This window comes from Molothrus ater, chromosome 6 (genome assembly GCF_012460135.2).
Source record: "Molothrus ater isolate BHLD 08-10-18 breed brown headed cowbird chromosome 6, BPBGC_Mater_1.1, whole genome shotgun sequence".
Taxonomy (NCBI): Eukaryota; Metazoa; Chordata; class Aves; order Passeriformes; family Icteridae; genus Molothrus; species Molothrus ater.
In genome coordinates, this window is record NC_050483.2 from 23,677,863 (window position 1) to 23,704,278 (window position 26,416).

General features: G+C 45.5%; 1 protein-coding gene across 6 annotated transcripts; it reads left to right on the forward strand.

Moving 5' to 3' along the window:
• PACSIN3 (protein kinase C and casein kinase substrate in neurons 3) lies at nucleotides 1-24,517 on the forward strand. 6 transcript variants are annotated; one of them, XM_036384677.2, is made up of 13 exons: nucleotides 5,302-5,382; nucleotides 6,345-6,416; nucleotides 11,716-11,776; nucleotides 12,235-12,318; nucleotides 13,773-13,873; nucleotides 14,302-14,458; nucleotides 15,220-15,455; nucleotides 15,853-16,008; nucleotides 16,568-16,743; nucleotides 17,537-17,657; nucleotides 18,123-18,253; nucleotides 19,505-19,665; nucleotides 21,236-24,517. In XM_036384677.2, the coding sequence occupies exons 5-13, from the start codon at nucleotides 13,820-13,822 to the stop codon at nucleotides 21,349-21,351; spliced, it is 1,308 nt and encodes a 435-aa protein (XP_036240570.1). In that variant the 5' UTR covers nucleotides 5,302-5,382; nucleotides 6,345-6,416; nucleotides 11,716-11,776; nucleotides 12,235-12,318; nucleotides 13,773-13,819; the 3' UTR covers nucleotides 21,352-24,517. The 6 variants fall into 6 exon arrangements, with proteins under 6 accessions (XP_036240573.1, XP_036240577.1, XP_036240574.1 ...); XM_036384678.2 differs by lacking the exon at nucleotides 5,302-5,382 and having other exon boundaries at nucleotides 6,124-6,416; XM_036384680.1 differs by lacking the exons at nucleotides 5,302-5,382; nucleotides 6,345-6,416; nucleotides 11,716-11,776 and adding an exon at nucleotides 1-83.
• The last annotated feature ends 1,899 nt before the right edge of the window (nucleotides 24,518-26,416 follow it).

Consider the following 26,416-nt stretch of genomic DNA (forward strand, 5'->3'; position numbering starts at 1 on the left):
GAAATAGGGGGAGGGCTCAACCAGTCCCTCCCCCAGGTGGCCGCTGTCCGCCGAGCGTTCCGCCGTGCCACGCCGCCTGCGAGGTAAGCGGCGGGGTCACTGCTGCGGGCTCCGCTCTCCTGGGCCCGGCGCCTTTCGGTCCTGTGCCCCGTGGGGTGCCGGGGGTCCTGGCAGCCCTGGCGGCGGAGCCCGTCCTGGTCCCGGCGCCGCCTTCCCGCGGCGGGCAGCGCGTCTTGGGACGCGCTGGCAACTGCGAGGGAAAAGTTTCCTCATGGAAAGGGGGCGGGTGGGGGAGGCGGTACCCGGCTGGGCGCTGGCTGTGGGCAGGAGGGGACTGGGAGGCGGCTCGGTGCGGTTCGTCTGGAGGCGCAGCGGAGACCCCCGGTAGGTGCGGGAGCGGTGGCGCGCGGGGCTGGGAAGGGCGGCAGGGCTGCGGTCCCGGCGGGTTGTTCGCGAGGGGCTGGAGAAGCTCTTGCCAGAGTTTCGCTCCCTTTGCGTTCCTAAGCTTCGCCGGGTGCCCCGCCGCCGGCCTCCCGGGGCCGGCCCGCTGCCGCCGCCCCGTCACTGGGGGCTGCCGAGGCTCCCCCTCCCTCCCTCTGGAGCCCGCGCCTCCGCTCCGCCGCGGGGACAGGGGCCTCTTTGTGCCGGATCCGCGCAGAGCCGCTTCCCACTCTGAAACCGGAGCCGCGGGCGCTGGCAGCGCTGTGGAGAGTGGGGTTAAAGCGGCTTCCCAGGACCCCCTGGGAAAGGGGCCGCGCCGGGGCCCAGGCTCGCGGGGCTGCAGTCCCTTGTCTCCGGCGTCCTTGTTGCCGGTCTGTGAGCCGCACTCTGGGTAGCTGAATGGAGAAGTTCGGCAGATGGGACCGTTCTGTCCTTATTCGTCCTCCTCCTCTCTTCTGGCTGCCCACAGCAGTGAGGGGAGGGCGAGGGACAGGCATCAGGGATGCTGCCTGTGGCTGTGTCACCGGGCCCCTGGCAGGCTGCTGGGGTTACTGTGTCCTCTCCAGACTAGGGCAGGAGAAAGCTGATAAACAGGGAGGGTATTAGTGGGCCTGAATATCCAGCGCTTGAGAAGACAGTCTGATTTGTCACTGGGTATGGGAGGAGGGTTCCAAGGTCTCTGCAAAGCTATCGATAAGTGAAGCTAGCGTGGCCCAAACACATTAACCTGTTCCACCACTTTCTGTGCCAACTATGTGTTCTTTCCTTGCTTCAGTTCTTCAGGTATGCAAGAAGGCTCAGGGCTTGGTGGGACGGGTGAGGTTGAGGTTAGCTGACCACTGCCAGACCCTTGTTCCTGGCCCTAGGAAGTAGTCTAGCCTTTTTGTTCACTCTTTGACCCACCTTATAGAACTGGTGCTCCCTACTTCCTGAAACTGGAAGTGAACTTCTCTCTCCTTCAAATCAGCTGCTGGTCTAATTCACACAAAGGAATTTCTGATACGATGGTAATTGATTGCAGTACAGGACCCAAGCAGAGCCTCCCACTCCACCCTGACATTGAAGTGTCACTAAGCCTTACAGTGGGTGACTCAAGTCATTCTCGGGAAGGAATGAGAGCAGAATGCACAACTGCAGTGTGTGGGCTAAAATGACAGGGTCCAGATACTCCGTGCTCCAGGTGTGAGCTGGTCTTTGGGTGGAGTCAAAGTGGAGCTTCTCCCCATGAGTTGCGTAACTGGGCACATTCTTTCATGCCAGGATTCACCTTTCCCTGAAGTCCACAATATGCTTTGTGTGAGATGGAGTCTGCTTTGATAGTGTTTTGTGTAATTAGTGGTATTTCTCTAGAAGTTCCCTAAAATATTTACTAGATTGTCCTTTGAGTTGCAGCTTGGAACAGAATGAATGTGTGAGCTTGATCAGCTGCCTGCTGCCTTCCCTGTTTTGTGCCTGGTCCATTGTATTGCTTTACTGGCTTTTTAATTTTTTTCTTCTGATCTGTGTGTTTGAGCTTCTTTGGCTTGCCTACACTTGTTCAGGTGAAGACTGTCTTCTTCTCAGGCTGAAAAAAGCAGTAACCTGAGTGTATCATCTATGTATATGGGTGAGAACAACTGCCCACCTGGAACTCTATTATCAAATGTCAACAAGTGAATAGGCTTGTGTGTGGCTGCACTGCACCAAAATGCTGCAGGTCACTGACAGACCATGTGTGTGACCAAGTCATAAAAGCCTGAAAATTTTATGGACCCAAATTAATTTCTTCACAGGATAATGATTGGTGTTTTTAGTCATTTTAGGTTTTTGTGGACCTAGCCTGAATCTTCTGGGCTTTCCCTGGATGCTCATAAATTTACAACAAAAAGAAAATAAATATGTATTAGAGAATCAATGTATATTTACACACATGCATGCATATATATATATATAAAATAAAATATATACATATATATAATGTATATATATTATATGATTATGTAATACTATATATATATATATACACACAGTAATACAATAATGGGACTTCTTAGGAGATGCAAAGCTGTAAGAATGCCTTTACCACCACAACGGGGTGATGTGAGCTTCTGTCAGAACTCATGATATCAGCAAGCATGGCAAACACTGTATATTCTTTATTCTGGCCATCTCAAGGGCTGGAGATTATTCAGTTGTTGTTTGAACTATTTGGTCTGTGTCATGGCTAGCATCCAGGGTTTGAACAAAAGCTAAAAGTATCTGCTTATAGCCCGAATGGAAAAAGCTATACTCTTGATCAGAGAGCATTAATAAACTGCCTCTATTTTTGCCATCAGCTGATCAGTGATCTGTGAATTTGGGCTGCTCTTGAGAGTTCATGGGGAAATGCCTGAACAATACAAGAGCTGTTTAAGCCCTTTAAGGAGCTCTTATCTTTTTAAAACAGACTTTGTGATCAGGCAAGCTGTTTTATCGCTAGTTACTCAGTGTGATGGGTGTAGAGGGTACTCTGTGAGAGGCAACTGTGACAGATAGATTTTTAAAAAGCCTTAATATTTAGTCTAAGACTTGAGTGGATGGGTCAGAAAACAGTGACTGCTGTATCTGGAAGTTTCCACAAAGAATTTAGGATTTTGCTCTTCGAAGAATTAAAAAAGAACTTGGCATCCTTGAAGCAGTTAAGAAGCTGTTCAAGTGGTAGCTTTTTGCCACTACCCTGCAGCATGGTGATCTCTGTAATTTAACATCAAAATACACTCTTGACTGTTTGGGCACAAATTTTTCCAGCAGCACAAAGGAAAATGTTGTGCAAAGAACCTGGTGCATTCTCTGCTGTAATCATCCAGCTTTGTTTCAATGATGGTACATTGATCTCCAGTAGCTGGGCACCACTATAAGGCAGTAAATGTGACTGGCATCCTAACCACATTTGAGCCTTCACTGGTTTCTCCTTGCTGTGAATGGGATGATGGGAATGAGCCTTTCAGACTTGGGATAGTTGGAATTTGTGTGTTAAATCTAGTGATTGTCACTGGGCACTGTAGTTTGTTGAAAAGGCATGTGAGAGATCTCCATGGTACCGGGGGCCTGGATCCAGAGGCATTAGGTTTGTATGGGATTTTATGCTCTCTTAATAGGTGACTGTGGTAGGACTCTATTTATTGCAACCGAGTTTTTCCAGGCTAGAGGAGTTAGAATTGCTGCAGGCAACCCATAAGTAACAGTGCTGGCAACCCTTCAGCCTCCTCAGTCCTGTCCCTACTGTGAGCTCGCCCAAGCTGTGTCTCTCCTGTTTGCAGGAAGACACAGTACTTGCCTCCTGGGCTCTCAGGGACATAGTCCTTTCAGTCACCTACAGATGATTTGCTGTTGGTAGTAGCTTCCTGCCATGCCTCAGTACAGTACCCCTGCTGCTGAGCCAAACTTCTCCCACTCCTGAGGGTGCTGAGCTGCACCAGCTGTAGTGCTGCTGTGCAGAGCTCTGAAGTGGCCTTGCTGCTTTTTCTGAGAAGGGCAAGAAGCTTTCATGGATGATTGAGAGAAGATGTAGCATATTTGACTCCTTGAATGATTGAAAGTATTTACTTCTGCTTCTTGATGTTTTCAGTCAGCTCTGCCTCGGACAAGGACTGGTGAGCTATGGTAACCCATGGGAAACCTTGCTGTTGACTCCAGCAGGCTTCTACTCCAATGCAAGCAAACAGCTAGGGTTTTGAGCTGCTTCAGGAAGCCTTGCAGGGAAATAAAGCTCACTGGATTGCTTTGTTGTGCTTGTGGTTTTTTAAAAAGCCTTCCAGTGTTCTTCCCTCACATGTCAGGTTGAATCTTGAGGACCAGAAACTGAAATCATTCCTTTGGGCAGTGGACTGAGAAAGCAACTGACATTCCAGTGATGCTGAACATTAAAATCTATCCTGTCACGTGTGCACTTTGGGCTGACTGCCCTGTTTGCCTGTGTTGTCCTAAAGTATTCTGAATAAAATTTAGGATATGAAGTGCTAAGAGTTCTGTTCTGAAGTGTTAACAGTTCTGTTTTTCAGCCTGAGATCCAAAAACTTATTTTAAGAGGCACTATGGATACTAAGGAGCAGATTCTGTGCAGATACTATGAAAGTAGATAAAAGCTGCTCCATGACATGCAGGGCAATGAACTTCAAGAAGAATGTGTGAAGTATTTGTAGCCTTTCAGTAGAAGAATTTCAGCCTTTCAGTACTTAAAAGGAGCTTATATAAGGAGGGAGAGCAACTTTTTGCATGGGCAGATGGTGATCAGACAAGGGGAAATGCTTTTAAACTAGAGGAGAAATTTAGATTAGATGTTATGAAGAAATTCTTTAAGTAAAGTATTGCTAGAACAGGTTGCCCAGGGAAGTTGTGGATGCCCCATCCCTGGTAGTATTCAAGGCCAGGTTGGATGGAGTTTTGAACAGCCTGGTCTAATGGGTGGCATCCAGGCCCATGGAGATGGGCATGGAACTAGATGATCTTTGTGGTCCCTTCCAACCAAAACCATTCTAATATTCAATGAAGGATGAATCTCCACAGAGCAGGCCAGTTCCTAATGGCTTTCCTACTTCAACCTTGTTACCTGTATCTCTGGGAAATCTGTCAGAAAGGTGTATGAATATGTTTAGAAGTGGAGTACCTCCAAAGTGGCTGATCTGCCAAACTCTTCTTGAACCAGGAGATGCTACAAAGGGAATATAAGTTCTCTCCAGTCCACAGAGCAAAGGATGCATTCTTTTCACATCTGGTCCCATAAAAAATGCAAAATGACTCTGTGTAAAAGCTACTCTGCAGTCCTTCCAGTTCTTATGGTATCGCAATCTGCCTTAATTTGCAGTTGTTTTTATGCTGTTTAGATTTTCCTGCAGAATAAACCTAGCTCTGGTAACAAAAGGTGAAAAAAGAGCCTTGCTGTCAAAGTGGAGGAACTGGTCACACCTGGAACAGAAGCAATGGGTATGATGCTTTAACCTCGTTCTTCTTTACCATGAGAGATGCCTTAGCACTCAGTTTTATCTTACTCAGCTCTCAAGTCAAGGAGTTGGTTGCACTCCCTTCTACTCACTGTTTGGGACTCAAAACTCTTCAGGGAACTGGATGAACTTCAGAAATGCCTTGAGGATGATCTTCAATGTTTTTGTCTCCATTATATGAATATTTGGAAGGAAAGTATTCACATAATAAGCAGTTCTAGTAAATCAGCTTTTACCATGTAAAACCAGAAACCTATTTGATGCAGCCATAGATAAAGAAATGCAGTACTTTGAAATAATTTACCATGATTGTCACACATTTGGTCTGAAGGACAAATTTCTTCCAACTCTTATCTCCCATTCCCCTTTCTCAAAAAGCAGCCAGTGGAAAATACAACTGTTGGTAAAGGAAACCCAGAAGCTCCAGAGCTACAAATGAGTTAAAAACTCACTGTGGCTTCCAGGTGGGAGAAGGTAGCAGAGAAGGCTGGAGATTTCTGACTGCTGTGCAGTCTAGTGAAGCAAGAAACCTCCAGAAGCTCATTGTTAGAATGGAGCTAATTGGCTTGTGGCTCCCACAAAGTTTGATTGCATTGAGGGCAGTCTGCTTCCTTAGGACTTCTAATGCATTCATGTAAACTTGATCCCTGCTCTTGGCATTGCAAGGTGATTCAATCACAGGAGAATATTCCAGTGGCAGGAACTTACTGGAGTTTGCCCCCCTACCCACTCCCCATCCACAACCACAGCAAACACCCCTGCTCACCACTTCCTATTGCTTCTGCCTTCTTTACTCAGGGTTAGATGAGTCCAGGGTATTTTATTCTGTTTGGATAAGTGTTGTTCACGTAAAGATCCAAACAAACCAAACTTCTTATTCCAAGCCTAGTTGGAGAGGATAGACTGGTCCAACCTGCTACTGCAATAACTTATCTTTACTTAAAGTTCCAGGCAACTGTGTTACAGAATGGACTATTGATCTTACCAGTTATTAAATGCAGAAAAGAACATTACCAGGTAAGATGTAGATTAAATCCTGGAAAATGTTTGCATTCAGTGTGGATTGAGACTGTTAAGGAGGGATATACTAGCTTTTACTAGAGCTTTAAACACCTGTTTATCAGTGATTAAGGAAAAAAGAACTTTCAGTTGTTTGGGTCCTATCTGGAAAAGGGAAGTGCATGTGTTTGGTGTTTGCTTGCAGAGACTGATGCAGCAGGGTGGGAAGTACCCTGGGAAATATCCAGCGTAGAAGCAAACAAGTGAAGAGGCCAAAGAGTGGGACAGTAGCAATTAAAGGTTCTCCATATCTGCCTGGGTTAAAACATTGCCCTGAGAGAGTGGTAAGAGAGGGAGTGTGAGAGCTGGAAAGTGGGCATTCTGTGACTAAGGAGTGGAACAGCAATGATGCTGTTAACAGGTCTAAGAAAGCAGCTAGGGTAGTGCTGTTCCTGGTAACTTGTATGTGTGGCTTCTTACTAAGAAGTTAGCTGCAGCTGCTAAACATGTAGATACAACATACATGTTTAAATTATACCAGCAGCCATTTGGAATAAAAATTAACATAGCCTATTGCCCTGTTTGAGTATGGTACACAATGGTTCACTGCTGGCTTTTTCCCTCCTTCAGCTCTGTATTTGAGATTGTGATTTATTTTTTTTAATAAAAAGAACAACTCAGAAAAAATGTAACATTTACCTTGATAGCCCACTACATTCCTTCATTAACATTGTCTCATACTGTCATGTTAACCAGAATAGATCTGTGTTCCTGTAATGTTAAAGATCCTCTACATCATATTGGAAATAAAAGCAGATTTTTTTCTTTTTCTTGGTAAAACAGTTCTGTCTGGTAAAGCTATGTCAGCCGGGAATCTTAACCCCTAGATCAGCAGCAGTGTATTAGTAGAAGCCTGTCCTGTAGCCTTGGCTGCTGACAGGGAATAGCTAATAGTAGAAAGGATTGAGTTCTGCATGAACACTTTGAAAACAGCTTGGGGTGGCACATGGGGAATGCCTGTCATCAGTACATTAACTTGATCTGAATGTGAAGACTAAGCTAAAGAAGCTGTGGTCTGGACTCAAAGGGTCAGCTCTTCAATCTTGTCTGTGTTTTAGAATTTTGTATAATCGTTGAGAATTTTGCTAGTGGACAGCCACATGATCTCTAGAGAATCATGGGCTGGGAGATGGGCTTCTGTTAGTGACCTCTTTGTGTAGTTACTGTTCTGCCTGCTGTCTCTCTGACCTTTCCCTGGCTGGAGAAATGAGCTGAAACTGAAATCTTGCCTGAAACTGTATTAGACAGCTCTGGCAGGCTTCAGTCCTTAGGGAGAGGCTGGGAAACACTGGCTTAGTCCCTTTCCCAGTCAGGTGACTGCTGAGGGCATGACACTGCAATAAGATAAATACCTCTAAGGGAATTTTTGGGGGATCTTTGTGTTACTTGGCATTCTTTCTAGCAGTAGACAAGAACTGTCCCCTCTTCAGAAAGGTGAGTGTCTGCCTATAAATACCAGACCTCCTACATAATGGCAGTGGAGAGGACATTACTGGACGTCATCCCAGTTACTGGTGCAGAGCTACTGGATGTGCAGTTGCAGAGCTGGGGAGTCTGGAAAGGACACCCTGTCCCATGCCCCATTTCATTCTCTCTGTTGGGGACCTTCCTAGCTCTGCTGTACCAACAGCAATTGAGTTTGTTACACTGCTGGAGTGACATGGAACCTCCTGGCTTCAGCTCTCTAGTTTCATTCTGACAAGTTAGAAGAAAAAAAAGGGATTTCATGCTGTAAGGGAAGGGGCGCTACCATTTTGTGTGGTTGGATTGTTCAGATTGAAACATTTATCTGCAACCTGTACTAGAGTGCCAGTGTTTTTGGAGGGAAAATAATGCCTTGGAGTGCTGTACAGAAGAATGACCAGGAAATCAAACAAATTGGTTGCAGAAAGTATCAAATTCCTCCTTTCTGATGGTAGTTGTCTTGAGGTGGAAATTAGTTAGTAGCAACCTATTACTGGTTAAAACTTTTGCTTAGCTTGGCTTTAGCACCTATATAGAAATTGATCCACAATAAAAACGTCTTCACCAAAGCCTCACTTACTAGATAAATGTTACTCAATTTGTTCCTACATGTGTCTGTATCCAGCATTTGCTGTTGTAGTTGGGAAAGGGAAGAGGAGTTGAGCAGAAGGCCTTGTCTGGTGCAATATACAAGCTTTATTTGTGTGGATGAATTCCTGCAGGACTGCAGCCCTTTGAGCCCTTGTAGAGTTCAGAGGTTTGATCTTGGGAAACTTAGGAAAACGGTTGCTCATAAGGATTCTCAGGCAATGCATAGAAGTGGTGCCTTGGGCATTTGGAGGCTGGAAGTACTGGCATGTGGTATAGATGGAAGAGAATTTCTGTGGTTTACCTCCTGAGGCAAAGCTTTCAATGGACAACAGCTATTATTACTTTTGGATCTAGAAGTTTTCTTTGTGGATCAGGACCCTGTTGCACAGATGCTGTGAAAGCATGAAGCAACAAGGTACACCCTACAATGCATAATGGGTTTCACATGTTTTTGAAAGGGAATTTTTTAGCCTGACACCTTGGTCTGAGGGTAGGGATGTGTGGTCTGAGACGTGTCCCTGACTGGATCACGAGTGAGAATAACAATATGGCTTAAAGGTAGAAACAGCTCTATCACAATGAGGCCTCAGGTATTTTCCTGAGTGGAGCTCATTACCAGTGAGACAGTCATGAGCCATTCCATCTTTCTGCAGTTAAAGAACAAGAAGCATTTTTTGATAACTTAATAGGGAGTTGATAGCAGGTGTGGCCTAATAATTATGTTGGCTCCTAAGTGAGAGCAGGTATGTGGGAGAAGAAGGGAGGTATCTTTTCTAACACAGCAAGCAGAAATACTTGTAGCTGTCATTTGCATAGTTCAGTTTGCCTGATGTTGCTGGTTGTATGGTGTCTGTGATGCCTTTATCCATTAATCCTCTGGAGGTGTGAAATGAATGACAATGTAGTCACTCTTTCCTTCTTCTTCAGAGACCTTATCTTGCAGGAGCTGCTGTGAGGTCTTAAGTAGCTCTTAACTGTGAGAGCTGATAAACAAAGGTGGGAAGGTAGGCATAAACATTCCTTTGCCCTGCAAATATGATTTGCTAGATAGCCTCCTCTTAGCAGAGGTGGCAGTGGCATCAGGAGGAGTCTTGTATGTGGTACTGGCCTACATACAACACTCCAAAACTCTAGTTGATCCAATATAACTCCAGCTACATTGCTCATATTGTACAGGCTCTGCCAGCCCTCCTGAATCATTTGGTGGCTCTTGCTAAATCAGGCTGTCCATGAGGTATCCCTGTCATTTTACTTTGCTGTAAAACAACGTCCAGGCTTTGGCACATACATTTACTCTTCCCGTCGAACTTGGGTTTTCCCTGGTCTCAAACACTTAGTGGCTCACACCATGTGGTGTTTCAGGAATAGATCGGCATGAAGGGGTGGACTGGCAATCTACTAGCTCATCCAGGGCTCACTCAGGGTGACAGCAGCAGCTGTTCTTTTCAGCCCCTCTGTGCAGTACTAAGTACCTTCCCTATGTCTGCATGCAGATCCAATTTGATCTGCTGACTGACTCTTCTGGACTCATGAAGTATGTAAAGTCCAGAAAAAGCCCAGCAGGAAAGGGTCCTTCTTGTTCTTTGACCTTTTTGCTTCTACCAAGCTGGATTTTTCTGGATTTTTATAAAGGCTTTACAACTGCTATGGAAATATGTACTCAACTGACTGCTTACTCAGGTCATGGAGATTAGTCTGTAAAAATATCACTTCATTGTATTTTCCCCCCAGCTACTGTGCTGATGACTACAGTAAAGCCTTAAGTTGTGGCATGCTTTGGCATATGATATTACAGATGCTGCAAAATCATATGAATTCAAAAGTAGGTTGAAGAAATTAATGGAAGAGAAATCTGTTGAGTGCTCATTCATAGGTGGCACATCCATCTCAGGGAAGTTCCTGTCAGCAAGTGGTTAGAGGCTTGGAGAGCACGCAGGTAGGCATCATGTATGCTTGCTCTGTTGTCAAAGTGAGGGAAGGTACCTCCTTTTGGCTGCTGTCTGAAAGGCTATGAGGCCATGATATACCTTAGTCTGATCTAGCACAGCTACTATTATATTTCAGAGCCTGTTAGTGATAGTAAATCTGCTTATTTGAGTTTGTGGCTCCTGAGAAAGCAAGCAGATGTGACTCAAATTCTAACATGGAAACTGCAGAAAGAATGGATTCAGGGTTTGGGATGTTTGCTTAGCCTGTCCCTCAAATGAACAAGCATATACTGCCATACAACAGCTTTCCACATTTACCCCCCAAATTATAGTGCCATGTAGTCAGCCTGAATTGGAAAGAAGAGATGGAAGGCATGTTTGTGATTCATTGCTTCCTGATAAAGTGGGGACGGGGGAGTAGCGTGGAAAAAGTGATACAGCATTCATGTGTCATGTATCATTGATCTATGTCTTCATCAGGAGAAAGAAAGAAAGGATGGGTTTTAAATACATTTTTACATACCTTCACAAAGTTTTTTTTAATCATAGCAATTTCAGGAATGTTTAGTCTGGTTTTATCAGGGACTACAGGGAAGCCATAACCTTTAATCCAGTGACCTGGACGACTCAGAGTCACAACTCTTCCCCCTCAACCTCTTGCCTTCCCCTTCCTTACCAAAAGTCAATAGTTTGCAATAACCCAGTCTGCTTTTCTTTCCTTCCTTCAGTTTCCCTACCTTCTTTCATTTCTTCTCAATAATGGTCTTATCATCTGGCTAAAGATCCCACTTCCATGTTTTGTGGTTTCTACTCTCAGCTGCCCTAACCTTCCAGCCTCAGCTGAGTGCATGCTGGTGACTGAGAAGGGATTTTTTTTTTGCTTGTCTGTAGCTGAGGTTTTTTGTTATTTTTGTCTGGGTTTTTTTTTAATAAATAAACTTTTTAGATTGAGGTGAATCCCCAGGGATGTAAATGTGAGATAAACAAAAATATCTTGTTCTGTCCTGGCTTTTCTTAGCTTCTGCAGACCTTTTACTTCTCTTTGCTCTGTGGAAGGCTGTACCATACCATACCATTACCTGTGCCATATGGCAAAATAAAGTATTTCTGAGAATGAGATGGGAACGGCCTACAGAAGCAAGGGACAAAAAAGCTCTCCTGCTAGAGGGCCACATTCTACCAGTGCAGTGCTAGGTGCTCTTGTACTAAAGGAACTGTAGACCAGAATATGCATTTTGGTGACTTGGTGGCTTTTTCTTTTTTTCTTTATGTAGAGTTATCAAGTTCTTTGACTTGTGTATAAATCTTCGTCTTTAGTAAAAGAGACTGGAGAAGGTATGTGTGTGTCCTTCTCTCTTTGTTCCAAAGGCAGCTTTGTGTAAAAGTGTATGCAGCAAGGGCATGAAGGCGGTGGGGTTTGCTAAAATGGACACTGTCCAGTGAGGGGAAGCAGGCCCCATGTGGGGTGCCTGGGTGCTTATTTTAGGTCTTTCTGGCCCAAGCCGTTCCCTGTGCTCAGCTGTTGTGATGCTGCCTTTCCTGCACAGTGCTGTCAGCCACCCCAGTGTTTCTATTTTAACTCTCTCTGGGGCTAGATCTTGTGACACAAGGATTTGGCATCTCTCCTACGTGCTGGAACATGGCATCTCGGGAGGCACAGTGGGTGCAGCTGCTATATCAGAGGGTGCCCTTCCTAAGTAGCTGGTAGAAAAGGGACATCCCTTTGTGTGCATCAGAACAGGCATCATCCCTGCAAAGGAGTGTCTGACCATGTCCATCTCTGTCTCCTCCAGTCTTTTTATAGTCTGAAGAGCTTGAGACACACTTGCCAGCTTCCCACTGCTCCTCTGCAGCAGCGTCTCGCTTTCAGCTTTCAGGTATGTAGTTACTGGGGCCAGGAGTAGAGTTCCGTGCCCTGGAGGCTGTAAGATGGCTTTGCAGTCAGATGACAAATGTGGGGAGGGAGGACAGGGACAGCTGATGGCATGGTGGAGGAATTAATTTTTCAAGGTTTGTGTACCTGGATGTCGTATCCCATTTAACAACCTGCTTTAGTGACTGGATTTCAGCATTTCCAGCCTTCTGAAGAAGGCCAGAGGAACAGCACTAATACACTTCTGACACACTCCATGGGATGACACTGGGCAAACATAGCTAAATGTGGGAAATTTCTGAAGTCTGGGTTGGGGCGCTTCACTATGCGGCTCACGCCACCAAGAAGGATTTGCGTGAGGTGGGAGATGTGGACTCTTGACCTGATCTTCTTCTCTGCTGTGTGCTCTGTGGGCTGGCAGAATGAGCAGATACCTCTCTGGGGTGTGAGGGAAGCTTTTTATAACTAGGAATGTGCAAGAGGAGAAGTGGCAGCAAAGGCCATGCATGCTGCATTAACCTGGGCTCGTCTGAAAAGACCTGGGTTTGTCAGCAAGTGACTGGGCTTGGGTCCTGTTACTCCTTCTCTCATTCTTGCACAAGAACAACCCTGAACCTCTCCCCAAGGAATTCATGGCTCCATACCACATCAGGAACAAACTGGCAGTGCACAGGGAAATGGGCAGAAGTTCTGAGACAGCAGAGAATGACAGGAACCTTTTACCTTCCAATCTAGATTTTGAGCCTAATGCAGTGAGTGTAGTGAAAAGAGCAGCTGTGCAGGGATGTTTCTAGGGAAGCAGTGCTGATGGGTAACAGGCATGTGTGCTGTGCTGCCGTTTGGCTGGGTATGCCCCAGAACATTTCTGTACTTCTGCTCAAGCCCAGTTCAGCTGGTGGGCAGCTTATAGGGCTCCTCCCCATTCAAGACATGCCTGCCTGCTGACTGCTCAGCCTTGTTTTCCCCAGTCAGTTGTAATCCTGTAATCCTGAGTCACACTGGGAAGCTGGAGTCATCTCCATTGACACAAGACTTTAAATAAAGTCTTTCAAGGCAGATTTTAAATAGCTTTAGCTACCTCAGTTACTGTTACCCTCTCCAGGGCTTTGGTTAAGAACAGAATCTCTGCAGAAGTATTTGGTGCTGCTGAAGAGTGTTGGATTCATGAGCATGTCTGATATCTGCACAGCCAAGGCTGGCAAGATTGTCTTCTACAACATCCTTTCCCAATGTGTTACAGGCCTGCCAAGGAGGCCTCTTGTCTGCAGGGAGGAGGCCAGTTCAGCCCTAGGCATCTTTGCTGGACCTTGCCATCTGCAGCTAGAGTAGTACTGATGACACTACTTGACTGAAGGGCAGCAAGTTGGGCTCCTCCAGCTCCAAGAGCCACGGAGAACTATGCTGTCTGCAAAGGCTCAGCCAAGTGCTATGATGGAAATCACTTTTCTCTCTTCTCAGGTTAACTGAAATCTGCAAACATTCTCTGCTGCAAGAAAAAAAGGGTGATGTCATCAGAAGATGATGCTGGCGGGGAGGCTCCTGGGGGCAGTTTCTGGGAGGTAAGGAAGGATAATTGGAATGTGAGGGAGGTAGGAGTGTCATCTTACCACCCACTGGAATTGGGTTGAGTTCCAGGTCTGTGGTGACATGTTGCCCTTGAGGAGTGGAAGGGAGGAGCTGTGGGAAGGTTCAGTGCTATGCTGTGTGTTACTGCAGGGAGTAGTGAGTCTTTCTTCCATAGATACTGTGGAATGAGAGTTCCTTGTTCAGCTGACATTGATCTGAGCTGTGAGAGAAGCAAGCAAAGCATCTCAGCTTCTTCCCTCCAGTGCTGTGTCTGCCTGAGACTGCCAGAGGAGGGTCTGAGCGCAGATGCTTCAGAAGGACCCATGTTCCCTCCCCGTGCAATGATGGACCTGCTCTTGTGTGTACTGTAGGAATGTGAAAGTCAGTACGGTCTAAAGGATAATGCTGTGTGACGTTTCAGGCTGGGAACTACAGGCGGACAGTGAAACGTGTGGATGATGGCTACCGGCTCTGCAATGACCTTATCTCCTGCTTCCAGGAGCGAGCCAAGATAGAGAAGAACTATGCCCAGCAGCTAACAGAATGGTCCCGTAAGTGGAGGACCAATGTGGAGAGAGGTAAAGTTAGCATATCAGACTGGGAACAGGAAGCAATCATTTCATTCCCCTCTTTGAGTGCTATCTTTTACTGAGGTGACATTGTTTCCTTGAGGGACAGGCTTCCCTTCCCCAGGAAGGGGGTAACTTTCTTGGGTTTTTTGTGTATTTGCCTGTTTTTGAGTGAGTCCTCTGATTCACTTGGAGATGTATTCTCTTGCCATGTGCATGTTTATTAAAAATAAAAAAACTTGGTGCTTAGTTTGGCAAGTCCTTGGGCAGTCCATGTCTTAAATCAAGCTGGAGATACCCCCTTTAAGGATGGCTTAGCTGTCTTCTCCTGCAGTCTGAGAATAACTACTAACGCTGTGATTTAGTGGCAGTGTGTTCAAACTGATAGTGTCTCACAAAGTAACAGGAAACAATGGGACAGATGTCCCAAAGGACCTGTTGGTCTGTGGAACAGAAGCCTAGCCTCAGACATGAATTAATGTTGCTCTCTGTTCTGAAGCCTAAGCCAGATTTGGGAAGAGAATTTTTTCTACAGAAACCTTCTCCTAGCAGGCACTGTCTGGGACAGTTGAAGCTGCCCAAAGAAATCCCTATCTCATCCAGCTCTACCAGCCAGTCTAGATGCTGCCTGGTGGAACTGTGGAGACCAGTCAGTGCTGAATTGTTGGATGAGAAAGTGACTCCATACTGGTAGATATAAGAGGAAGAGATTTTGCATTCCCTTCTGTGGGCAGTAGGTATAAGAGTCTCTCTGGTGCTTGTTCCTGCAGGTCCGCAGTATGGTACTCTGGAAAAGGCCTGGCATGCCTTCCTGACAGCTGCAGACAAACTGAGTGAAATTCACTTGGCTGTGCGGAACCACCTGGCTGGTGAAGATTCCGATAAGATCAAGGCCTGGCAGAAGGAGGCCTACCACAAGCAGATGATTGGAGGCTTCAAGGAAACAAAGGATGCAGAGGATGGGTTCCGCAAAGCCCAGAAACCCTGGGTGAAGAAGATGAAAGATGTAAGCAAAGTGTGAATGAGGAAAGAGAGATAAAGGTAGTTGAGCTGGTTGCCTGATTTCAAGAGCCACTGGACAAACAAACTAGGTTAGCCAGAGTAGCAGAGAATTCCCAGAGAGGGATGGATCTCTCGAGGATCTCATGTTCTTGTGGTTTTATAACTTCCTTCCCATTTGGGAAGACTTTGGCAACAGGTTTTGTATTCCTGCACAGCAGGTGAGCACTGAAAAAGAGATCATTTGAAGGTACCACTCCCACTGAAGCATTGTTTACTGAATGTTGAACTGGCATTCTTGTTAGGTTGCTGCAGACTCTAACAAATGTTAACATGCCTCCTCTGAGTATTGGAGGATCAATGTGGGCAGGATCACAGCTTTTTCTGCATCCCTTCTCCTGCAGGTGGAGACTTCTAAGAAAAACTATCACGCAGCCCGGAAGGAGGAGAAAACAGCCCATACAAGGGAGAACCATGCCAAGGCAGACTCGTCTGTCTCCCAGGAGCAGATGCGCAAGTTGCAGGAGCGTGTAGAGAAGTGCACTCAGGAGGCTGAGAAGGTGTGTGTGGGGGTGTGTGTGTTCTATGGATGGGGGTCACAAGGACACTTCTTTCAAGGAAAAGCATTGGTGGGAATGTCCCTCCGTGAAATTACTCAGCTGAAGCCTGTAAGAAGATGTGAAATCCCATCATCTGAGGTTTTAGTGAGCTAGACTGAGACTTCAGTAACTAAGATCTTGGTCTTTGGAGTTATGCAAGATCCTAATTTATAAATGAATTTAAATAAAAAAGGAAACAAGTGTAGGGGATTTGGCGCAGGGAGTGGAACCCGTAGAGCTGAAGACCTGGCTACCAAAAATACCTGATTTGTCCCTTCACAGGAGGGAAAGTGTGGAAGGTCCTGTATGAAAGAGAGTAGTAAGGAAAACCAGGGAACTTGCAAGAATATTAGGAGAGCAATGGACTGGCACATCAGCTGTAGGATTTCTTAATTCTTTGGTGTATTTTTTCCACAGTGCAGGGGGGAAAAATTTATCAGTCCCAAGCCAGAGTAGGGAGAGTTGTTACTTCTTTGCCATCAGGGCAACACATCTCACCATTGCTGTGTTCCTGCTACAGTGCAAGGATCAGTATGAGAAGATGCTGGAAGAATTGAATCGCTACAATCCCCGCTACATGGAGGACATGGAGCAAGTGTTTGAGGGCTGTCAGGAGGCAGAGCGCAAGCGATTGTGTTTCTTCAAGGAGATGCTTCTGAATCTGCACCAGCATCTCAACCTCTCCACCAGTGAAAGGTACTGGCCCCGATGCAGAGGGGAATCCTGCCAGCCTGGAGTGCTTAGGCTCTGATGAGGGGTGCCAGTTCTGGTCTCTGGAAGCTGCTTGCATCAGGCAGATCTTACTTCTTCCCCTTTCAAGTGTATATTAGAATTGGCATTTGGTCTCTGTAGAGTGACAAGTGCTGGGGTCTGTGATTGTAGGCAGCACCAGGCTCTCCAGAGAGGATTTTCTGCCTTTGAACCCTTCCTTTTTCACTACTCTCCAGTACTGTCCTGTGTGTGTACTTCTATCCTATGAAAAGCTTCATGTAGCTATGTATGTAATCCCAGGCCGAGGAATGTAGTAGCTCTGTTGCCATCTAGTATTGATGGTTATTCCATTCCCATTTTGCCCTTAGTAGAGAGACCTTTTGTGAAGTAATGCCCACGAGTTGCCCTTAGCAGAGGTTACACAGGGGTAACAGGCGTAGCCAAAAATCTTCTCTGCCCCCTTTATGGTATAGACAACAAATCTGAGCCACTTCCCTGTCCATGTGTGTGAGTGTGCCAAGTTATTTCAGTGCTCACTTAATGAGCTGTGCTGGCACTTGTTAGGCACTGCCACACCAAACAAGCCCGTCCCGTTTGCCAGGCTGACTCTCCAGAAAGGGAGGCTGTGTTTTCCTAGGGCTGAATAGGTGATGCTCAATCCTGTGGGATTGAGGATGCTATGTAATTGTGCACGAGGTTAATCTTTTACTTCCTACTTGGCTTTTGGGAAATTGCTGAGGGATTTGATTACTGGTGGTTCTGTCTGTTCTGGTTGTAGCTTTCATGCATTGTATCGGGATCTCCACCAAGTCATCATGGCTGCAGACAACCAGGAGGACCTGAAGTGGTGGCGCAACACTCATGGACCGGGCATGGCGATGAATTGGCCTCAGTTTGAGGTGGGGCAGCATTCTAGACTCTGGTAATGCTATTTCCAAACAATTAGCTGCTCAGCTGAAACTGGCCATTGCTAGTCTTGTGTTGGAAAGACCATGTCTTTGCTCAGCAGGCTGAGGATGTTGGGCTCTTCTGAAATTGTTGTGTTGCAAGGTATCTGCTGCCCAAAGGGGCACACGCAGGCTGCCAAGCTATACTCCAGCCATCCAACTGCAAGGTCAGAGAACAGGAAGTGGTGCTCAGGACCGTGGGACAGCTTTCTGTGATGATTTTCTCACAGCCTCTCTTGTTGCAGCTTGGGATTCAACAGAAATGAGCCTGCTATACCAGCAAGGCTGTTGAGCTGACCACTTCAGCTGCTACTGAAGTACAACCTGGTCTTCTGTTGTTCTGTATTGGATAGAAAAGATGCACAGAGTATTTCTATCTGAGTGGCTTTGATGGTATTACTGGTTTTCCCTGGACAGGAATGGTCCCTTGAAACACAGAGGCAAATCACCAAGAAGGAGAAGAGTGGCAAGATGCCTGATGATGTCACACTGACCAGCATTTTGCCTACACGAGATGGTGTTGTCTCACAGACCCCTCTGCAGACAAGGTAAAGGCTGAATTCTGGGATATATCATGTTAGGAAAAGTATAGTCCTGCCTAGGGTCATGAATGAGTTGGGTTGATAAAGAGTAATCTCTTCTTTAATTTCCTGTCTCTTGCCCATGGCCTTACCTGTGGCATTCTGGAAAAAGGCCGTGTAGAAAATGCTGTTTAGGGTAGCTGTTTGGTTTTGAGTTTGTTTTGTAGGGTTTTTTGGGATTTTTTGTCTAGCACATTCTGCCTCACAAAATGCTTTCCTGGTAAAGATCCTTCTAGTGAAAAGATTTAGCCCAATCCTGACTAGTGCTGTCTGATTCTGGCATGCATTTCCCCAGTTCTTCCTCCCAGACAGGATGAGAAAAGTTGGGGGTTGTGTGGTTTCCTAAATGAAAGTAACAAATTCTTATTGTTTTTCCCTGGTATGGTGCTGAGCAGTACCTGACAAGTTTGAGCATAGCTGCTTCCCTTGCCAGGAGGCAAGCCTGGAGAATAGGGAGAAGCAGCACAGACTCATCCTACTGTAACAGTAGCTGTCCTGCTTTAAAAGATAGACTCTGGCTGAGCGGAGAAGAAGAAGTGAACTGAGCAGAGAAGAATGGGGATATAGAGATTTTTCAAGGCCACTAACTGTATTTCACAGTCAATTGGATTCAAGGGCCCTATTTGCCAATCTACAGGTTTTCCTATCAAGAGGAGCAGAACAGTCTCTTCTATGACACCCTGAAGGCACCAACCAATGTGAAGTTAGTATGGAACATAGCCTCTGCAGGGTTTTTTGGGTTTCAGGTGTCTGTCCTCTGCTGCTCTTCCCCTCTGCTCTTGTCCCTGACTTGGAAAACATAATTCCAGACATCTTGTCAGGATGCAAAACACAGCTTTTCCTCTCTGTCTTATTCTTGGCTGGAATAACTCTGGATGCAGCCGGGCTGTCCAGTTAGGACTGGCCTTCCTTGTATAAGAACGTCTGCTAGAGTAGGAGGAGGTCATGAAGAGTGTGTGTGAGTGTAAAAATACTTTGACAGTGAGTTATCCTCCTGGCCCTCAGGGTTCTAATGCTAGGGTGCTCTCAACAAAATCTATTATCTTCTGGGATCTCTCTTCCCTGTTTGCCCTTGCTTGACTTTTGGGCCTCTTGCACCCTGTCCTATAGCAGAGCAGTCTCAGGGGGAGTCAGGGTGGTGCATGATTCAGGAGAAGGTTGGTGAAAGATCAATCCACTAACAACCATCTTGTCCCCTCTCACCTTCCACGCACACAGCGGAGGGAAGGAAGACATTTCAGAGTGGTCAGATGAGGACACTCCCAAGAAGTGCCTGGATGCCAACGGGCATGAGGAAGACCTAAAGGTACCAGGTGTACGGGTACGAGCACTCTATGATTACACGGGACAGGAGGCTGATGAGCTGAGCTTTAAAGCAGGTACAGAAGCACTAATCTCTTACTAACCTTCCACTGTCCTCACTTGGGCTCAATGAATGATTGCAACACTCTGTAAGAATTGGATGTCCACTTGAAAACTGACCTTTATTCTTCCCTTGGTCTGACCATTGCCAGCTCCTTCAAGGTGGATGACACAGTGGGAAATCCAGCTTTTTCTAGACCATAAGGTAGTGAGGCCACATGGCAAGAGACTGCCTAGGCCTTGGTCAGAGTGCAGGGAGAGCAGACCCCTGCCTCTTCTTAGGGCATTTATTCTGAATTGTGTCTTGAACCTTTATTAAATGTTTCTCCCTTGCACCATTGATATAAAAATTACACGGCTCTTCTGGATTGTCTTTTCAAATAATGTGAAGATAGATATTTTGGGAGAAGCTCACCTGACTGACATGTACTACTGAAGGCAGAGGTCAGCTGGGAAAAAAACAGCTATGCAAACTGTTGCTCAGAATGGGTATCTCATGAATGGAGATCCTGGCCTGCAGCAGAGGATTGAGCGCTGGAGCAGACAGACCTGTCCCCTTTTCTTCCTTTAGTTAAATTTAAGTTTTCATGTGGCCTCCTCTCATCTTCAAGTGGACATCATGATCTTGGGAGTGTCTCTGATCTTGCTTGTTTTGAGTTTTACATGGTATCTCTGTGCTATAGCTCTCCAAAACACACTCACTGGAAGTCACTGAAGTCCTTCAGTAGCAGGGCCTTGTGCCTGAGGCCAATATCTGTGCTGCAGTGTTACCATACTAGTAAACTTCCTAACATTAACTTGTTGCTTTAAAATATCCTGCAATATGAGTGCTCTAGAACTTGACTTTGTTCTTTCTTTCCACTCAGCAGATGAAATGGGGTATGACTTATTAGCTGTAGTCATCTCCTTTTTGAATCAGCTCTGAGCAACACATACCATTAAGGAACAGCAGTGACTTTCTGAGACTCTGCCAATGTGGGATGTGCCTATTGATGCAGTCAGACCTCCCTCTCTGGCAGAAGTATGACTATTGGTTGAGGAGGGGATCTTTCTGCCCCTCCCAAAATTGATGTGGGAATGTTAAAGGTCTTTCCTGGTCATAGTCTGAGAAATCAGTTGATCTCATGCCTTACTGGCCAAACCAGACACTCCATCATGGAATAGACATTTTGAGTCCTACCAGCCAGAGCTTAGCAGCTTCTTGAATTTCCTTCCCACTTGCCTATCAGAGGAGCCACTAAGAAAAAAATGTCTCAGATCAGTCTGATCACTCTGGTTGGTAGGCATGTTCCTTAGGGAGAGAAAAGCAGGCAGAGAACTATAGGGCCAAAAGATTTCTGATGCTGAATAGAAGTAGTGAAGGTCTGTTTAAGTTCCTTGGTCAAGGTAGTAGTACTGAGTATAAATACTGAAGAGATCAGTGATTCTGGCTTTGATTAAACTGCATTATGATAAGGGTGTTGATAAGGGGAGAAGAGTGTGATGATTGAGACCAATAGTCTTGCTTTTTATAAAGTCATCTTGGGTGGGTAAAATGCCATGCTACCTTTCTCAAGGCTGCCTCTTAATGGCTGTTCTTACTTTTAGGTGAAGAACTAATGAAGATTAGTGAGGAAGATGAGCAGGGCTGGTGCAAAGGCCGACTTCTCACTGGTCAAGTTGGACTCTATCCTGCTAATTATGTTGAGAAGGTTGGATCATGATTGCTGCTGCCCCACCAGTGCCTCACAGCCATACCAGCATCTCCTGCCGAGGTCACTGGGTCACTCCTGGCCCCAACCTGCCTTTGCAGTATATCCTGCAGCTTCTGGACTTTAAAGGCACATATTCCATGTAACTAATGCTTCATTTAAACATCTAGATCTGTAGGGATTTTCTAAAAAATAAACAAGGATGAATAAAGACTTTTCTGAGCACTACAGTAGTGTAGGAGTGCAGAAAGAAACAGATCCTTTTGACTTGCACTGAGTGAAAGGAGGTGTTTTCATGGAGCGTTATAAAAGAGAGAAAGCATACTTCCTTGACTTCAGTGCACATGCATCCATAGTGCATTGGGTGTTGAGGTCTGCCCTGCCACCAGGCTTCTTGTTCAATGAATTTTTGATATACAGTGTAATAAGGAACTTCTACTATTGTTTACCCTTTTTAGCTCCATCAAGCTGACTGGCAGAAAGGTCTCTATTTCCCATGTATTTTATAAGTTTTCAGTATCCCTCACCTGCAAGCTTGTTGGCTTCCCTGATAAGACAGCTGGTAAAAGTTACACAGCTACAACCTGAACATCCCTTTTCACTGCCCTCATTTCTATTGGGATAACCCCAGGAATGAATGATAGTATAGCTGAGGCACAGGAGAAAGAAGCTTCTGTCTTGCATGGTGTGGCTGTTCAGGCTAATGAGTTCTGAACAGACCTGTTGTGCAGCAAGTTGGAGTTGACTGAATGCTCCCTGAACTAGAATGGTCTTTGACACATGCTGAAGGCTGGTTTTAACAAAATGACAGCCATGTTCCAGTGCTGTTCTGCTTAGGATTCCTAAATTCACTTCTGTATGTTGGGGTTTCTAATGCATCTAGATTATTTTGGCTACACCTCTCTTCAAGAGCACTTAGTGCACAGCAGCGACCCTCTTTTTTTCCTTTCCAATATCTAGCCCTGGCTTACACAGGGCTAGAAGTGCACTCCCTGCTTTGCCAAAGACCCCTGCACTGTGATGAGGGTTGCACTGTGGAAGTTGCCTGCTGGCTGGCACAAATTACCTATAGAGGGGTAACACCCCTTTTTGTCCTGAATTGCTGCAAGTGCACTTATGCCCAGTTGTTAAGTGCCATTCAGCAGGGAGGATGTATCCAACATCTTTATCTCACCTGTCCTCATGCCTTTGAAAGCCTGTGAGGCTGCTGGGAAGACCTGATCCTAGTGCTCTGTATATTCCAACAGAGGGACTGATTAACCCAAGAGCTTGAGGGAACAAAAAATTGGAAAATCTCCTATTGCCAGAGAAACAAAGGCAAACAAGCAGTTGCTTAAAAATGGCTTACTTAGCACATCTGCTTGAAACTGCTGCTGAAATGCATTTTGAGTTTGTAGTAACCTTCTGTAGTGACATTCTTATTCTGGCCTAGCACGTGTGAGTGACCTGGCTCAGTCAGACTCACAGAACTCAGTTTAGCCTCCACCAACCACTTGGGATGATCTGCTTCAGAGCTGTTTGGAAAAAGGGTGCTACACATAAGAAAGGCTGAAGTCATGGGTGAACATCGAGTTAAATGGCCAGTATTGTGTTAACAGCAGCTAGTAAACCAAAATGTAGACTGAAACAGAGGAGGGGATAGACATATTCAAACACTTAATTTATGAAGATTAATGTATCACAAATATCTCATTGCCTGGCTGACAACAGAAATTAACCTTTTACAGCATACTACATGCCTTGAAATGTAGTTTGCCAGGAACAAAGAGATGGGAGACCACAGAAACTTACAGTTGGAAAGTTTTGCTTGAAATATCTCTAGCAATGTACTTCATGAATGGGGAAGAGGGGTGCAAACCAAAAGAAAAAGGCATTTTGCTCAGAGTCTATTATGTCATTTTTCAATAAAAGAGAAAGTATTTCCAAAAGGCAATTAAATATCTAAGCAACAGACATTAAAAATGGCTGGATTTAGCTATGAATTTAGTTAGTATTCTAGATTCAATATCTGAAGATGCCTCTAAGCTTATGTCATGTAATTAGACATGTTGGTGTATAAGCACTTGGATTTATTTAAAGATCCAGTCTGCTCTCAGTTCTGTGTCCCAGGTAAAAATACAGTGTTGTGCAGTAATTGCAAGTGTTACACTTGCTGACCCACAGTGGAATGGTTTGTTGCTCCTTTGTCTTAGCACACATGAATGTGAAGAGAGCCTGGCAGGCTTCTGAGAGAACTGAGATTAAAACAGCACTAAAATGACCTGAGATGTCCTGTAAACAATACTGAAGTTTCCCTGATTAACCTGCATCTTTCAAACACTAGTGCTAGACTTTCATGTAAGGTCAAAAAATGGTAGAAGGGAGCTACAGAGGATGACATTGAAAATTTACTTCTAACTCTATTTGAGTTCTAGTCTGGCTGTAATTAGGGATGGAGGTAGGGGTGGCCATAACATGCTAAAGGACAGAAATGTCCAGTGAACAGAACCTCTGATTACAGTACAAACAACCTGAAATTCCACAGGACAAAGTCTGAACAGGCTTGTTTGTCCTAGGAAAACATGACCACCTGATTATAGTGGGCTGCTTGAAGGTTTCTAGAAATTGTGACGTATTGTATCTTATGTGAACAAGTTCTCTAATGACTGTTTGCACATCAGAAATTCCTGCCGAGAGCTGAAGTAATGGACAGCAGACAATACATTGAGAATGAAAAATAGCTTGGCTGGGCTATACCTCAGAAACAGGCATGGCACTTAGTCCTGGCTACCCAAAACCATCTGGATTAGTAAAAGAGAGCCTGTGTAGTGAAGATCTAGCTGGAGGGAAGGAGGAAAAAACAACCCCAAACCAACCCACATCTAATGATCTTATATTAAAGTAATTGCTCTACCTGGATACTTGGTTTTCCACAGAAGCAAATGAGGTTTTAGTTAACCACAAAGGTTCTAGTTGAAACTTCCGTGCCATGCCAAAAGTTTTGTGTGTGAACAGAGACATGTACACAGAAACTAATTGCTGTGCCTGAATTCCAGAAGGCCAGTGAAGCCTGTTCTTCCCCCATGGTTTTTGTAAAAGAAAATACAAATGCACCTCTGTGCCTGATGGGCCACACAATGAATAATTATCTAGTCATATTTTATTTTTTAATAAAGCCATTCCTTGTGGAAAGCACATACACCTGTGGTTAGCAGATAATTCATTTGGTTCTGGCATCTTCCTGGAGAAGAATTTTAGAACTATCATGCAAAGCTTGGATTTCCTGTTGATGAATCTTGTAGGAAGAGGAAGTTAAAGATTATCTATGACAGATCACACCCATTTCCCCAAAGTAGCAGCTGAGCTCGCTTGACCCAGTAAAGGTTTTGCCCTGTAGGCAAAATCTGGGTCACAGAGCCCACAGGCCAGCTGTGCAGTGGGATGGCAGCTGAGTTGTGGTTAGCCTCCAGCTCTGGGTGGCACTCCCACAGCCCTGCCTGGAGCTTGGGGCCATTTCTGCTTTAGTTTACTTTCCATCCCACTTCCCATCCCCTGTGTCCTTGTGGCTGTTTTGCTTGGCACTAAGCAGCGAGGCAGGTGCAAGTATGTGGCAATCCTGCATAGAGACCCGTCGGTGCTGTTAAAAAGTGTCCTGCACCACCTCTGCTCTGCTCTCTTTGCAGGTCCAGCCCAAGGCCACAGCTGTGCAGCTCAGCTCTGTTGTCTCCTGCAGGCTCCCCCGACTGCAGTGCAGGCTCTGTGTGAACTGGAGCTGCCTTGGCTGCATTTGTGAGCTGCTGGCATTATGCTTAGGGACAGCAGGCTGCTGAAATCTCTTCTGCTTGCCAAGAAAGCTGGTGTTGCAGTTTAAATGGGCTTGAACACTCCACTCAGACCCATAGGTGATCATTTCTAGGGTAACTGCACTGAGACCAGCTGCTGACAGATCATGGGGCTGAACGTGAGACAAAGCCAGTGCCACAAACCCCTATCCTGACCCATGGAAATGTGGTTGGAAAATACCCACTGCAGGCTGGCAGCAAAGGTTGTGCAAAATAAACAAGAATAGTAAGATGGCATGATACAAGGCAAAGTGTCTTCAAAGGGACCTTGCACCAAAACCAAAAAAAAAACCAAAACAAAACAAAAAAAACAAAAACCAAAACAACAAACAAACAAACAAAACCCAACCAAAAAAAAAAAAAAAAAAAACCCAACAAAAAACTTGTAACCGTGTGATGAAGCCCTGCCCAGGTCCAGGCTACAAGGAGCTGAAAAACTCAGGGCTACAAGGGAGTGAGACTTTACCAAGCTACCTAGGTTCTTAGCAGATCAAAGAGGATTAATATGAGATGATGAACAAATCCTTGCTGAAAGGGAGGGGAAGGGGCGGGGGGGTGAAGTAGGTTCTGTAACTGGAAGAAACTGGTTAGTTATCTTTAGAGCATCTTGACTAAGCAACATGGCTCCAGTGAAGTTTTCCAAACTAAATTTCAGGCAAATCACCTCAGTGGCTTTCAGCACATCTATTTTTTGGCCATGTCCTGCTTTTCATCATTCAGTAACCCTGCTTGCAGAGGTTTCTGGTTTATCAGTCTCTCAGCTTAAGGCAATTATAGCTGCAGCTTGAGACAGCTCAACAGGTGTAGTGGTGCTCAACACTTCTTCCCCCTTAGTGTGGGGATCCATAAGCTCTCCTCTTCAGTTTCAGCACTTTCACTGGGTCCTAATTACACATCCTGTGGTCCCTTCCTTCCTGCATTTTCTTTCTGTCCAAGCAGCTGGAAGTCTTCTTCCAGGTCCTCCACTCTCCCCCTTTGACTTTACCTCCTTCCTGAATCTATTGATCCTGCTTGCAGCAGAAGGCTGACACTGAAGCAGTCACGGCCCCCAGCTGTAACCACAGTAGCCCTTTCTCTCAGATTCTCTTCAGGGCTTCACCACAGACAGTGCCAGACAGTTCCTAAGGAATGCTGCATCCATAATTCTATGAATGTTTGTTTCACCAGTGGCTCTGCATCCCCTCTACACATTGCAGCCACCTATGGAGCTGAAGTACTGCTACCTACTCCCCCTGCACCCAAATCCTTCAGTCCTA

What these genes read in the sequence shown, in the direction of transcription:
- PACSIN3 (XM_036384680.1), top strand. Translation starts at nt 13,820, where the DNA reads ATGTCATCAGAAGATGATGCTGGCGGGGAGGCTCCTGGGGGCAGTTTC. An exon ending in GGGTGAAGAAGATGAAAGAT is followed by an intron (nt 15,456 to 15,852) that starts GTAAGCAAAGTG and finishes CTTCTCCTGCAG; the next exon opens with GTGGAGACTTCTAAGAAAAA. An exon ending in TGAATTGGCCTCAGTTTGAG is followed by an intron (nt 17,658 to 18,122) that starts GTGGGGCAGCAT and finishes TTCCCTGGACAG; the next exon opens with GAATGGTCCCTTGAAACACA.